At 58.7% G+C, this 15,098-nt stretch overlaps 1 protein-coding gene across 1 annotated transcript in view; it reads left to right on the forward strand.

Annotated features, from left to right (window-relative positions):
* JPH3 (junctophilin 3) overlaps positions 1 to 15,098 on the forward strand; it is a 103,755-nt gene that overhangs the window by 29,322 nt on the left and 59,335 nt on the right. Inside the window, exon 2 of the mRNA XM_073554918.1 lies at positions 13,316 to 14,093. Within this exon, the coding sequence (XP_073411019.1) occupies positions 13,316 to 14,093 (778 nt within the window). The remainder of the gene's footprint in view (positions 1 to 13,315; positions 14,094 to 15,098) is intronic.

The raw sequence follows: 15,098 nt of genomic DNA on the forward strand, positions 1-15,098 counted from the left end.
TTCCTGCTCTGCACCCGTGCAGGTGATTTACACTGTCCCCCCACCTTCCCATGCAGGTGATTGCACTGCTCTTCCATCTTCCCGTGCTGGTGACTGCACTTCCTCCTCCGCCCCCGGCAGGTGACTGCGCATCCCCCTCCGCCCCCAGCAGGTGACTGCGCTTCCCCCTCCGCCCCCGGTAGGTGACTGCGCTTCCCCCTTTGCCCCCGACAGGTGACTGTGCTTCCCCCTTTGCCCCTGACAGGTGACTGCGCTTCCCCCTTTGCCCCCGGCAGGTGACTGCGCTTCCCCCTTTGCCCCCCGGCAGGTGACTGCGCTTCCCCCTTTGCCCCCCGGCAAGTGACTGCGCTTCCCCCTTTGCCCCAGGCAGGTGACTGCGCTTCCCCCTTTGCCCCAGGCAGGTGACTGCGCTTCCCCCTTTGCCCCAGGCAGGTGACTGCGCTTCCCCCTTTGCCTCCGGCAGGTGACTGTGCTTCCCCCTCCGGCAGGTGAGTGCGCCTCCCCCTCCGCCCCCCGGCAGGTGAGTGCGCCTCCCCCTCCGCCCCCCGGCAGGTGAGTGCGCCTCCCCCTCCGCCCCCCGGCAGGTGAGTGCGCCTCCCCCTCCGCCCCCCGGCAGGTGAGTGCGCCTCCCCCTCCGCCCCCCGGCAGGTGAGTGCGCCTCCCCCTCCGCCCCCCGGCAGGTGAGTGCGCCTCCCCCTCCGCCCCCCGGCAGGTGAGTGCGCCTCCCCCTCCGCCCCCCGGCAGGTGAGTGCGCCTCCCCCTCCGCCCCCCGGCAGGTGAGTGCGCCTCCCCCTCCGCCCCCCGGCAGGTGAGTGCGCCTCCCCCTCCGCCCCCCGGCAGGTGAGTGCGCCTCCCCCTCCGCCCCCCGGCAGGTGAGTGCGCCTCCCCCTCCGCCCCCCGGCAGGTGAGTGCGCCTCCCCCTCCGCCCCCCGGCAGGTGAGTGCGCCTCCCCCTCCGCCCCCCGGCAGGTGAGTGCGCCTCCCCCTCCGCCCCCCGGCAGGTGAGTGCGCCTCCCCCTCCGCCCCCCGGCAGGTGAGTGCGCCTCCCCCTCCGCCCCCCGGCAGGTGAGTGCGCCTCCCCCTCCGCCCCCCGGCAGGTGAGTGCGCCTCCCCCTCCGCCCCCCGGCAGGTGAGTGCGCCTCCCCCTCCGCCCCCCTCCCCGGCAGGTGAGTGCGCCTCCCCCCCCCCCGGCAGGTGAGTGCGCCTCCCCCCCCCCCGGCAGGTGAGTGCGCCTCCCCCCCCCCCCGGCAGGTGAGTGCGCCTCCCCCCCCCCCCGGCAGGTGAGTGCGCCTCCCCCTCCCCCCCCCCCCGGCAGGTGAGTGCGCCTCCCCCTCCCCCCCCCCCCCGGCAGGTGAGTGCGCCTCACCCTCCGCCCCCCCGGCAGGTGAGTGCGCCTCCCCCTCCGCCCCCCCCCCGGCAGGTGAGTGCGCCTCCCCCTCCGCCCCCCCCCCCGGCAGGTGAGTGCGCCTCCCCCTCCGCCCCCCCCCGGCAGGTGAGTGCGCCTCCCCCTCCGCCCCCCCCCGGCAGGTGAGTGCGCCTCCCCCTCCGCCCCCCCCCCGGCAGGTGAGTGCGCCTCCCCCTCCGCCTCCCCCCTCCGGCAGGTGAGTGCGCCTCCCCCTCCGCCCCCCCCCCTCCGGCAGGTGAGTGCGCCTCCCCCTCCGCCCCCCCCCCTCCGGCAGGTGAGTGCGCCTCCCCCTCCGCCCCCCCCTCCGGCAGGTGAGTGCGCCTCCCCCTCCGCCCCCCCCCTCCGGCAGGTGAGTGCGCCTCCCCCTCCGCCCCCCCCCCCGGCAGGTGAGTGCGCCTCCCCCTCCGCCCCCCCCCTCCGGCAGGTGAGTGCGCCTCCCCCTCCGCCCCCCCCCCCCCGGCAGGTGAGTGCGCCTCCCCCTCCGCCCCCCCCCCCCGGCAGGTGAGTGCGCCTCCCCCTCCGCCCCCCCCCCCCGGCAGGTGAGTGCGCCTCCCCCTCCGCCCCCCCCCCCGGCAGGTGAGTGCGCCTCCCCCTCCGCCCCCCCCCGGCAGGTGAGTGCGCCTCCCCCTCCGCCCCCCCCGGCAGGTGAGTGCGCCTCCCCCTCCGCCCCCCCCGGCAGGTGAGTGCGCCTCCCCCTCCGCCCCCCCCCGGCAGGTGAGTGCGCCTCCCCCTCCGCCCCCCCCGGCAGGTGAGTGCGCCTCCCCCTCCGCCCCCCCCCGGCAGGTGAGTGCGCCTCCCCCTCCGCCCCCCCGGCAGGTGAGTGCGCCTCCCCCTCCGCCCCCCCCCCCCGGCAGGTGAGTGCGCCTCCCCCTCCGCCCCCCCCGGCAGGTGACTGCGCCGTCTTTATATTCAGCTTCCAGTGACTTTTTGCATAATGCAGGATATAAATATTGCGGAGCGTGATCTCCGGAGTGTTCACTCCTCACACTTGTGCTATTACGGGACACACAAGGCGTTAAGTGATTTGCACTGTCCCCCCACCTTCCCATGCAGGTGATTGCACTGCTCTTCCATCTTCCTGTGCTGGTGACTGCACTTCCCCCTCCGCCCCCGGCAGGTGACTGCGCTTCCCCCTCCGCCCCCGGCAGGTGACTGCGCTTCCCCCTCCGCCCCCGGCAGGTGACTGCGCTTCCCCCTTTGCCCTCGGCAGGTGACTGCGCTTCCCCCTTTGCCCTCGGCAGGTGACTGCGCTTCCCCCTTTGCCCTCGGCAGGTGACTGCGCTTCCCCCTTTGCCCTCGGCAGGTGACTGCGCTTCCCCCTTTGCCCTCGGCAGGTGACTGCGCTTCCCCCTTTGCCCTCGGCAGGTGACTGCGCTTCCCCCTTTGCCCTCGGCAGGTGACTGCGCTTCCCCCTTTGCCCTCGGCAGGTGACTGCGCTTCCCCCTTTGCCCTCGGCAGGTGACTGCGCTTCCCCCTTTGCCCTCGGCAGGTGACTGCGCTTCCCCCTTTGCCCTCGGCAGGTGACTGCGCTTCCCCCTTTGCCCTCGGCAGGTGACTGCGCTTCCCCCTTTGCCCTCGGCAGGTGACTGCGCTTCCCCCTTTGCCCTCGGCAGGTGACTGCGCTTCCCCCTTTGCCCTCGGCAGGTGACTGCGCTTCCCCCTTTGCCCTCGGCAGGTGACTGCGCTTCCCCCTTTGCCCTCGGCAGGTGACTGCGCTTCCCCCTTTGCCCTCGGCAGGTGACTGCGCTTCCCCCTTTGCCCTCGGCAGGTGACTGCGCTTCCCCCTTTGCCCTCGGCAGGTGACTGCGCTTCCCCCTTTGCCCTCGGCAGGTGACTGCGCTTCCCCCTTTGCCCTCGGCAGGTGACTGCGCTTCCCCCTTTGCCCTCGGCAGGTGACTGCGCTTCCCCCTTTGCCCTCGGCAGGTGACTGCGCTTCCCCCTTTGCCCTCGGCAGGTGACTGCGCTTCCCCCTTTGCCCTCGGCAGGTGACTGCGCTTCCCCCTTTGCCCTCGGCAGGTGACTGCGCTTCCCCCTTTGCCCTCGGCAGGTGACTGCGCTTCCCCCTTTGCCCTCGGCAGGTGACTGCGCTTCCCCCTTTGCCCTCGGCAGGTGACTGCGCTTCCCCCTTTGCCCTCGGCAGGTGACTGCGCTTCCCCCTTTGCCCTCGGCAGGTGACTGCGCTTCCCCCTTTGCCCTCGGCAGGTGACTGCGCTTCCCCCTTTGCCCTCGGCAGGTGACTGCGCTTCCCCCTTTGCCCTCGGCAGGTGACTGCGCTTCCCCCTTTGCCCTCGGCAGGTGACTGCGCTTCCCCCTTTGCCCTCGGCAGGTGACTGCGCTTCCCCCTTTGCCCTCGGCAGGTGACTGCGCTTCCCCCTTTGCCCTCGGCAGGTGACTGCGCTTCCCCCTTTGCCCTCGGCAGGTGACTGCGCTTCCCCCTTTGCCCTCGGCAGGTGACTGCGCTTCCCCCTTTGCCCTCGGCAGGTGACTGCGCTTCCCCCTTTGCCCTCGGCAGGTGACTGCGCTTCCCCCTTTGCCCTCGGCAGGTGACTGCGCTTCCCCCTTTGCCCTCGGCAGGTGACTGCGCTTCCCCCTTTGCCCTCGGCAGGTGACTGCGCTTCCCCCTTTGCCCTCGGCAGGTGACTGCGCTTCCCCCTTTGCCCTCGGCAGGTGACTGCGCTTCCCCCTTTGCCCTCGGCAGGTGACTGCGCTTCCCCCTTTGCCCTCGGCAGGTGACTGCGCTTCCCCCTTTGCCCTCGGCAGGTGACTGCGCTTCCCCCTTTGCCCTCGGCAGGTGACTGCGCTTCCCCCTTTGCCCTCGGCAGGTGACTGCGCTTCCCCCTTTGCCCTCGGCAGGTGACTGCGCTTCCCCCTTTGCCCTCGGCAGGTGACTGCGCTTCCCCCTTTGCCCTCGGCAGGTGACTGCGCTTCCCCCTTTGCCCTCGGCAGGTGACTGCGCTTCCCCCTTTGCCCTCGGCAGGTGACTGCGCTTCCCCCTTTGCCCTCGGCAGGTGACTGCGCTTCCCCCTTTGCCCTCGGCAGGTGACTGCGCTTCCCCCTTTGCCCTCGGCAGGTGACTGCGCTTCCCCCTTTGCCCTCGGCAGGTGACTGCGCTTCCCCCTTTGCCCTCGGCAGGTGACTGCGCTTCCCCCTTTGCCCTCGGCAGGTGACTGCGCTTCCCCCTTTGCCCTCGGCAGGTGACTGCGCTTCCCCCTTTGCCCTCGGCAGGTGACTGCGCTTCCCCCTTTGCCCTCGGCAGGTGACTGCGCTTCCCCCTTTGCCCTCGGCAGGTGACTGCGCTTCCCCCTTTGCCCTCGGCAGGTGAGTGCGCTTCCCCCTTTGCCCTCGGCAGGTGACTGCGCCTCCCCCTTTGCCCTCGGCAGGTGACTGCGCTTCCCCCTTTGCCCTCGGCAGGTGAGTGCGCCTCCCCCTTTGCCCTCGGCAGGTGAGTGCGCCTCCCCCTTTGCCCTCGGCAGGTGAGTGCGCCTCCCCCTTTGCCCTCGGCAGGTGACTGCGCTTCCCCCTTTGCCCTCGGCAGGTGAGTGCGCCTCCCCCTTTGCCCTCGGCAGGTGAGTGCGCCTCCCCCTTTGCCCTCGGCAGGTGAGTGCGCCTCCCCCTTTGCCCTCGGCAGGTGAGTGCGCCTCCCCCTCCGGCAGGTGAGTGCGCCTCCCCCTCCGGCAGGTGAGTGCGCCTCCCCCTCCGGCAGGTGAGTGCGCCTCCCCCTCCGGCAGGTGAGTGCGCCTCCCCCTCCGGCAGGTGAGTGCGCCTCCCCCTCCGGCAGGGGAGTGCGCCTCCCCCTCCGGCAGGGGAGTGCGCCTCCCCCTCCGGCAGGGGAGTGCGCCTCCCCCTCCGCCCCCCCGGCAGGTGACTGCACCGTCTTTATATTCAGCTTCCAGTGACTTTTTGCATAATGCAGGATATAAATATTGCGGAGCGTGATCTCCGGAGTGTTCACTCCTCACACTTTTGCTATTACGGGACACACAAGGCGTTAAATGTGTGACTCACAATTGTCAAGTAAGGAAAATGTCTCTTGGAGGATAGTATTGAGCGTGCAGCTCTGCGGCCTGTGATGTGGGATGGATCCGGGCTGTGCTGCGTAGATTGCTGGCTTCCCCTTGGGATCGGCATTTGTCTGGGTAAGCGTTAGCGGGGAACGTGCCTCTGCGACTTACTGGTGAAAATAATGATTAATGGACGCGGATCACAGGTGGGGGGGTGACAGGCGGCCTGTGCCGCAGATTGTGGGGGCATCAATCTGCAGACCCGCCATCTCTAGTGCATCTGCCCCCGATGATGCTGATTTCTGTGGACTGTCTCCTGCGCTTCACCGGTGCCGGGTGCAGATCATTTCAGGAATCTGAGGCAGGAACAAACCTCTGATTCTCTGGAGCTTCATCCTGTGTTCGGCGTCTTGTCTATTCTCTGGGGCTGAGCCGCATTCTATCCACGCTCTTGTAGTTCCTTTATAACGTGACTCCAAACGTCGAAACAAAATCCCCTTGAGTCACCTGTAAAAGACAAGAATATGGCCCCCAATGCAGGAACTGACCCCAAACTGGAGGATCCCTGGGCAAGGATGATTTATGAGCCACTTGTGTTTCAATGACTGCAGTCGGATAGACGTAGACCACCGACAGGTCATCTTGCAGGGGGCAATATTTTTTTGCTGGATGACCACACGTGTCCTCCCAACCCCCCCTCTCCCCTGTACATACTGGCAGACCTGGGTAAGCTACATGGTCGTTATCACACAACTCGGGTGTAGCTAGAATTGAGGGCAATCCATATCGGAGAGATTATTTCCCAGCTCCATGGGAGGTTTAGTCCAGAGGTTACAAATACAAGTAGGCCTAGTGTGCCCATAAGCCACGGACCACTCCTAGCGGAACAGGCTGCCACGAGAGGTGGTGAGTTCTCCTTCAATAGAAGTCTTCAAACAGAGGCTGGACAGACATCTGTCTGGGATGATTTAGTGAATCCTACTTAGAGCAGGGGGTTGGACCAAATGGCCCATGAGGTCCCTTCCAACTCTACCATTCTATGATTCTAGTGCCACTTTAGTACTCATGCCCTCATAGAGATTAGGGAAGGAAATATATATATATATATATATATATATATATATATATATATATATATATATATATATATATATATATATTGCCCCTTATGCGGTAAGAATGACCTATTAGTGCATCCGCACAGTGAGGAGCCCCCCTGCTGCCCACACAGCTGTGATGCCCCTTAGTGACCAAATAGTGGTGCACCTTGAGTGCTAGCACACAATAGTGATGCCCCCACCCTGTAGTATTGCTTCTGTTAGCTCCCCAAATAATGACCCATTTTGAGCCCCCAGATTGTCGTGATGACACCCTTTTTATTTTTATTTCTTTTAGCCCGCCCAGAATTGCTGGCTGACTTGGTACCCCCAGAGGTGATGCCCTGTTAGTTTCCCTCACATGCTAATGATTCCATTGTATTGCCTCCCTTACAATAGTGATGCCTCCACACAGTCTTGGTGCCCCCACCCAGTATTGATGACCCCTTTTGTGCCCCCAGATTGTAGTGATGCCCCCTTCTCCCTCACACAGTAGTGATGACCCCTTTTGTGCCCCCAGATTGTAGTGATGCCCCCTTCTTCCTCACACAGTAGTGATGACCCCTTTTGTGCCCCCAGATTGTAGTGATGCCCCCTTCTCCCTCACACAGTAGTGATGACCCCTTTTGTGCCCCCAGATTGTAGTGATGCCCCCTTCTCCCTCACACAGTAGTGATGACCCCTTTTGTGCCCCCAGATTGTAGTGATGCCCCCTTCTCCCTCACACAGTAGTGATGACCCCTTTTGTGCCCCCAGATTGTAGTGATGCCCCCTTCTCCCTCACACAGTAGTGATGACCCCTTTTGTGCCCCCAGATTGTAGTGATGCCCCCTTCTCCCTCACACAGTAGTGATGACCCCTTTTGTGCCCCCAGATTGTAGTGATGCCCCCTTCTCCCTCACACAGTAGTGATGACCCCTTTTGTGCCCCCAGATTGTAGTGATGCCCCCTTCTCCCTCACACAGTAGTGATGACCCCTTTTGTGCCCCCAGATTGTAGTGATGCCCCCTTCTCCCTCACACAGTAGTGATGACCCCTTTTGTGCCCCCAGATTGTAGTGATGCCCCCTTCTCCCTCACACAGTAGTGATGACCCCTTTTGTGCCCCCAGATTGTAGTGATGCCCCCTTCTCCCTCACACAGTAGTGATGACCCCTTTTGTGCCCCCAGATTGTAGTGATGCCCCCTTCTCCCTCACACAGTAGTGATGCATATGAGGACAGAAGTTTTAGCTGTGTGACATTAGCGGGTGACTCAAGGACCTCTGATCAGGGTCTCTTCCCCCCCATTTCTGCATACACTCTGGTCATGCTCTTCAGATGCAGCTTCTCTGTTCCCGACACCTGTTCATCCGCAGAAAGGAATCTTGTGACAAGTTTGATGTGCAAATTAAGATGAGGCCTCCGGGATGGGATGTGGGGAACTGTCTGCACATACAGCCGCAACTGCAGCCGCTCCCGAGTACTTAGAAGAAGTGTTTGCATTGCTACAAGTCTCAGCCGAGCTGCCGCCACATCTGGATCTATGTTTATTCCTATGGTCTTGTCCTGTCACTTTCATCTCCATGTAGTTAGGAAAAACAAGGATTCTTCAGGATCAAGTTGTATCCTAGAGTTGCGTTCTGTTCTTAATTTTCTTGTAAGATCGATGCATGTCATTTATGGGCTTTATTGTTGTATTGTTGCAATGTTTCAAAATGGCTCCAATGTCTAAAATTGGAAAATAGTACAAATTTTGGTTTGTCTCATACAGAGCTTGAAGTTCTGGACATGAAAAGCATCATGATGCAATTGTCTGCAGACACCACTAGGGGAGCTACCTGTATACAGAGATACATGGTAAGACCCTGTCTGCAGCCACCATTGGGGGACCTCTTTGTATACAGAGATACATAAGATCCTGTCTGCAGCCACCACTAGGGGGAGCTCCCTGTATACAGAGATGCATGATAAGATCCTGTCTGCATTCACCACTAGGGGGAGCTCCCTGTGTACAGAGATACATAAGATTCTGTCTGCAGCCACCACTAGGGGGGAGCTCCCTGTATACAGAGATACATGATGAGATCCTGTCTGCAGCCACCACTAGGGGGAGCTCCCTGTATACAGAGATACATGATAAGATCCTGTCTGCAGCCACCACTAGGGGGAGCGCCCTGTATACAGAGATACATTATAAGATCCTGTCTGCAGCCAACACTAGGGGGAGCTCCCTGTATACAGAGATACATGATGAGATCCTGTCTGCAGCCACCACTAGGGGGAGCTCCCTGTATACAGAGATACATGATAAGATTCTGTCTGCAGCCAACACTAGGGGGAGCTCCCTGTATACAGAGATACATGATGAGATCCTGTCTGCAGCCACCACTAGGGGGAGCTCCCTGTATACAAATACATAAGATCCTGTCTGCAGCCACCATTAGGGGGAGCTCCCTGTATACAGAGATACAAGATAAGATCCTGTCTGCAGTCACCATCTTGGGAAGATCTGTGTATTCACAATAATGGATTAATTGAAAGGTGTGTATATATCTGTATGCAGGGTACTTCCCCCTAATGCAAACTGTTTACGGTAATTCAGTGCTGCCGCTAGGAATTTCGGGGCCCCATACTGGCAAAATTTTGGGGGCCCTCTTGAGACTCCGCTTAAGCTCCACCCCAGCCCCGCCTCCATCCCTCAAACTGTCCACAGTCCCTCCGCTCTCTCTTGGAAAAACTTGACTTCTCACCTATCACACATTAACAGTTGCCATCACCAGATCACACATATAGCCGGCAGCTTTTGTTTTGGCCAAAAGAATTTTTAAGCTGCCACCATAACACGGTAGACACTTTTGGCCGAGCTCTACTCTACTGTAACCTATTAAATATTTGTTAAAATATGCAATACAATTTGGGTATTTTTTTATTTTTCAATTTTTAAAATGTCCAATAATATCACAAACAAGGAACAAATAATGCTACACCATGACCAGACCACATATTACCACCACATAGTGACCTATAATACCACATACAAAGAACAAATACCGCTACACCATGACCAGACCACATATTACCACCACATAGTGACCTATAATACCACATACAAAGAACAAATAACGCTACACCATGACCAGACCACATATTACCACCACATAGTGACCTATAATACCACATACAAAGAACAAATACCGCTACACCATGACCAGACCACATATTACCACCACATAGTGACTGAATACTATAATACTGATCAGTAATAAAAAAAACACGACACTATCACCATAAGTGCCATTATACATAGGAGATCTGTACTTGGTATGCAGTGTCTGTGTACAGGTTTTACCGTGATCAATGACATTATATACACAGGAGCTCTGTATATAATGTACAGGTAACACAGTGATCACTGGTGACATTATACACAGGACCTCTGTATATAGTATACAATGTGTAGTGTCAGTGTATCGGTAACACACTGACTCACCAGTGACGTCTCTAGGTGAAGTCCTTCGTCTTTGATTTTCATCTTTCATCCAGCACAGATCGCCATCACGTCTTCCAGCCAGGGCTCGTCTCTGCAGGAAATAACACAGTTATCTAGAGCTCCACTTGCAGAACACATAACTTATTTTTTCCCAACTTCTACATTACACCACATGAAGAAAAAAAGGCGACAGTGTCGCTCTACACAGTAACAGGACCGCCTCCCCATTTAAAACTGTATACTCAAAAACTAAAATACATCACTGCAGTAATGATATCCCTTAATTAGCCCCTACGGTAATAATATCCCCCATCCTGGCCCCCGTGTGTCTCATTCCTGGCTTCAGCCATATGTTCTCCCATCCCGCCCTCATGAGTATCGATTCTGCCCCATATGATCTCTCCATCCTGCCCCATGATCCTGCACGATCTGTCTCCAATCATGCTCCCATGCAGTGGCGGATTAAGTGGACTATGGGCCCGGGGCTGTTCATAAAAGCTGGGCCCCTGTACCCCCCTTCCCACCTGAGCGCTGCGGTCCCCGTGCGGGAATTGACAGCCGTACGGACCGCAGCTCTTGGTTTGCTGCGGGTCCATACGGAAAACCCGCCACCATTCCACCACGTGTGGACATGGCCTAAAAAGACGTTGCACATAAGCTGTAGGCCTACGGCCAATACGCACAAAGTCGCCCAACGTGATCCTGGCCATAGGGGATCCACTTTAATGTCCCCACTTTAATTTGAAGTCCCCTTACTTCATCCATTGCAGTCCCCTATCACCCACTCACTTCATCTGCAGTGCCGCTTCATCATTTGCAGCCCCTTATCCCCCCTTCCATTTCATCATGTGCAGTCCCCTTCCCCCCCAACTTCATGTGCAGCCCCACTCCCCCATCATCATGTGCAGTTAATTTTACCCCCACATCATGTGCAGTCCCCCTTACCCCCACTTCATGTGCAGTGCCCCTTACCCCCAATTCATCATGTGCAGTGCCCCTTACCCCCAATTCATCATGTGCAGTCCCCCTTACCCCCAATTCATCTTGTGCAGTCCCCCTTACCCCCAATTCATCATGTGCAGTCCCCCTTACCCCCAATTCATCTTGTGCAGTCCCCCTTACCCCCAATTCATCATGTGCAGTCCCCCTTATCCCCCAATTCATCATGTGCAGTCCCCCTTACCCCCAATTCATCATGTGCAGTCCCCCTTATCCCCCACTTCATCATGTTCAGCCCCACTCACCCCCCCTTCATCCTGTGCAGCCCCACTCACCGCCCTTCATCATGTGAAGCCCCCACTCATCCCCCCTTCATCCTGTGAAGCCCCCACTCATCCCCCCTTCATCCTGTACAACCCCAGTCACCCCCCTTCATCCTGTACAACCCCAGTCACCCCCCTTCATCCTGTACAACCCCACTCAACCCCCTTCATCCTGTGTAGCCCCACTCACCCCCCTTCATCATATACAGCCCCCAGTCACCCCCCCCTTCATTGTGTACAGCACCCACTCACCCCCTCCCCCATTTAATTCATTTTATAAATAAAAAAAAAAAAAAAAAAAATTTCCCCATACTTACCTCACAGCCGAGCCGGCTCGCTCCCCAGCAGCGCCTCTGCTTTCAGCATCCTCCGGGACATGTCGGCGCGTGCACGATGACGTCATTGCGCACGCCCGACATCTGACCCGGAAGTACAGCCGGAGGGAGCCGGAGCTGAGCAGCCGTCAAGGTGACGGCCGTGCACAGCTCCCGGCCCCGGCCTCATAGAATGTGACGCGGGCGGCTGTCTGCTGCCGGCGGCGTCACAGGGCACGGCCGGCACTGTACAGGTGCTGGGGGAGCGGCCCGGGGGGCATTTGCCTCTCTGACACCCGGCCCAGCCCGCCCCTGCCCCTGGGCCCGCAAAAAACCTTGGGCCCGGGGCGACCGCCCCATCCGCCCCTATTAAGATCTGCCACTGCTCCCATGTCTTTCATCCTGCCCCCTGTGTCTCATTATCACATTCTGCCCCCATCGTGTCCAGCGTTCTGCCCCCATCGGGTCCAGGGTTCTGCCCCCATCGTGTCCCAGCATTCTGCCATCTGCCCCGGGCCCCCCGGATCGCCGCTCTCAATAAAAAAATAAAACAAAAAAAAACCCCACAAGTTCTTCTTACCTGGTCGCGCTCCATCGGCGACGCCCCGTCTCTCCATGCTGAAGCGCGCACTCGCCGGCGACTGACAATGACGTCAGACGCCGACGAGGTGCGCGCTGCGGCTGATGTCAGCTGCCAGCCTCCAATTGGCTGGCGGCTGTTAACTATTGACGTGCGGGCGCAGGCCCGCATGTCAATACCGATCAACTGTCGCAGTGCCGAGGGCCCGGTTTAGCGTGCCGGTAGGGGCCCGGTGAGCAGAGGAGACTGGGCCCGATGCAGGCCCCATACGCCAGTCAGGGCAGTAATGCCCTGATGGCGGCCCTGCGGTAATTTGGAAATTTTTATGTAGTGAGCTCCCTCTAGTTATGGCTGTATAATCTGTATGTTCTGAGCTCCCCCTAGAGGTGGCTGTGTAAATGTGTATGTAGTGAGCTCCCTCTAGTGGTGGCTGTGTAAATGTGTATGTTGTAATCTTCCCTTAGTGGTGACTGTATAAATCTGTATGTAGTGAGCTCTGTCTAGTGGTGAATGTATAAATCTGTATGTAGTGAGCTCCCCCTAGTGGTGGCTGTATAAAGCTGTGTAGTGAGCTCCTTCTAGTGATGACTGTACAAATCTGTATGCAGTGAGCTCCCTCTAGTTGTGGCTGTATAAATCTGTAGGTAGTGAGCTCCCCCTAGTGGTGGCTGTATGAATCTGTAGTTAGTGAGCTCCACCTAGTGGTGGCTGTATAAATCTGTATGTTCTGAGTTCCCCCTAGTGGTGGCTGTATTAATCTGTAGTTAGTGAGCTCCCCCTAGTGGTGGCTGTATAAATCTGTATGTTCTGAGCTCCCCCTAATGGTGTCTGTATGAATCTGTATGTTCTCAGCTCCCCCTAGTGGTGGCTGTATAAATCTGTAGATGGTGAGCTCCCCCTAGTGGTGATTGCAGGCAGCCTGGCTGGATCATGCTGAGGGTTTGGCGCTGTGTATCCTTGTGATTTCCTGGCTCCTCTGACGATTCAGCCATGGCCGCAGTCCGGTCGCGTTCTTGTTCTTCCGTTGCTATCTTCTCATTTCTGTGTGATTGATTCGGAGATGAGAGAGCCGCGTTGCCTTTGGGGTTTTTATCCTTGAAGGAAATGAGTTCAAACAAAGATTTTTTCCTACTTAATAAAGTGGATACATGATGAGAACCTAAGCCGCTTTTCTGTGTCTCTTCCAGGTACTTACCAAGGTCAGTGGGCAGCTGGAATACGCCAGGGCTACGGAGTGCGCCAGAGCGTCCCCTATGGAATGGCCGCCATCATCCGGTCCCCCCTTCGGACCTCTATAAACTCGCTCCGCAGCGAGCATACCAATGGGACAGCCATGCACCCGGATGCCTCCTGCGGGGTGGCTGGCAGCCCGGCCGTCTCTAGAGGGGGGTTTGTGCTGATGGCCCACAGTGACGCCGAGATGTTAAAGAACAAGAAGAAGGGAATCTTCAGGAGGTCCATCCTCAGCGGCCTGAAGCTCCGCAAGTCCGAATCGAAAAGCTCCCTCGCCAGCCAGCGGAGCAAACAGAGCTCGTTCCGCAGTGAAGCCGGCATGAGCACTGTGAGCTCCACCGCCAGCGACATCAACTCCACCATCAGCCTGGGCGAGGCCGAGACCGAGCTCTCGGTGATCGAGGACGACATCGATGCCACCACCACTGAGGTCTACATGGGGGAATGGAAGCACGACAAGCGCTCTGGTTTTGGAGTAAGTCAACGCTCGGACGGTCTAAAGTACGAGGGGGAGTGGGCCAATAATAAGCGGCACGGGTACGGATGCATGACTTTTCCCGATGGAACGAAAGAGGAAGGGAAGTACAAGCAAAATGTCCTGGTGAGTGGGAAGAGGAAGAACCTGATCCCTCTCAGAGCCAGCAAGATCCGAGAGAAGGTGGACCGAGCCGTGGAACAAGCCGAGAGGGCGAGTAACATTGCCAAGCAGAAAGCCGAGATTGCAGCATCAAGGTGAGTACGGGGCGTCCTACCAGACGGGTGTAATGGTGGGGGGCAATAGACATCCCCCGACGAGTGTTAGAATGGTGGTGTATTATACGGATGTGCACTCATTGCATCCTGCAGCCCCCCAGATCTCCCGGCACTCGAGCATGCATCTATATCCCCGTTATCAGCCATCTCCAGCTGGTCAGATTGTGACTGTGGCTCCGTAATGATAATGTCATCGCCCCTTATTATCACCGATATCTGGAGCTAAGAACGTGGCTCTGTTGGGTCAGTGAATTACCAATGCTGTGGTTCTGTCCACGGGGGGCGTCAGCAGCTCCCCAGGCAGAGAATGGACATTGTTCCCTGAAGTTTTCATGTTGGTTCTGTCTCACGGCGCAGTGTGTATATACCAGTATACAGACGATGCCAGGGGTGTAGCTATAGTGGTGCAGAGGAGGCCGTTGGCCCCCCAGTCCTGCCCCTGCTGCCATCTACATACACACTGGCATTATAAATGGTAGGTGGAGGCCCCTGGTACATGTCCTTTATGTGCGTTCTTGGGTCATAAAGTGATCACATAATATATCTGCATGGCCCCCCGGGGGAGGCAAGGTGCAGTTACGTGGCACGGCTTACGTGGCACCATTGTGCCCAATGCTCCGCGGGCTGCTGTGTTCGGACAGCTCCAGGCGTTTTTTCTCCGTTCCATGCAGTGGTGCGGCTGCAGCTGTGACCTGACGTTTTTCCTTCCCCGACCCTTTCCTCTGCTGTGTGCCCTCACGTACATGTCGCTTATTACCCGGGATGACTGAGAGAGGGAATTCCTCCACTTGACCCAGTTCCCCTCCTCCTAATCCAGTAAAGCATGGTTCTGCGCTGCCACGCGTCTGCCCTCCTGAATCACCTTGCAGCAGGGGCAGCATCCTCTGCGCTCGGAGCTTCTCTACAGACCCACTCTGTGCCGCCCACCTGTCAGAGGTTCTCTGTGCCACGTGAGCTGGTGTGAGTCATCACTGTGCCTCTGAT

Source organism: Dendrobates tinctorius, unplaced genomic scaffold (assembly GCF_039654945.1).
Source record: "Dendrobates tinctorius isolate UK_male_01 unplaced genomic scaffold, ASM3965494v1 ptg000214l, whole genome shotgun sequence".
Lineage (NCBI taxonomy): Eukaryota > Metazoa > Chordata > Amphibia > Anura > Dendrobatidae > Dendrobates > Dendrobates tinctorius.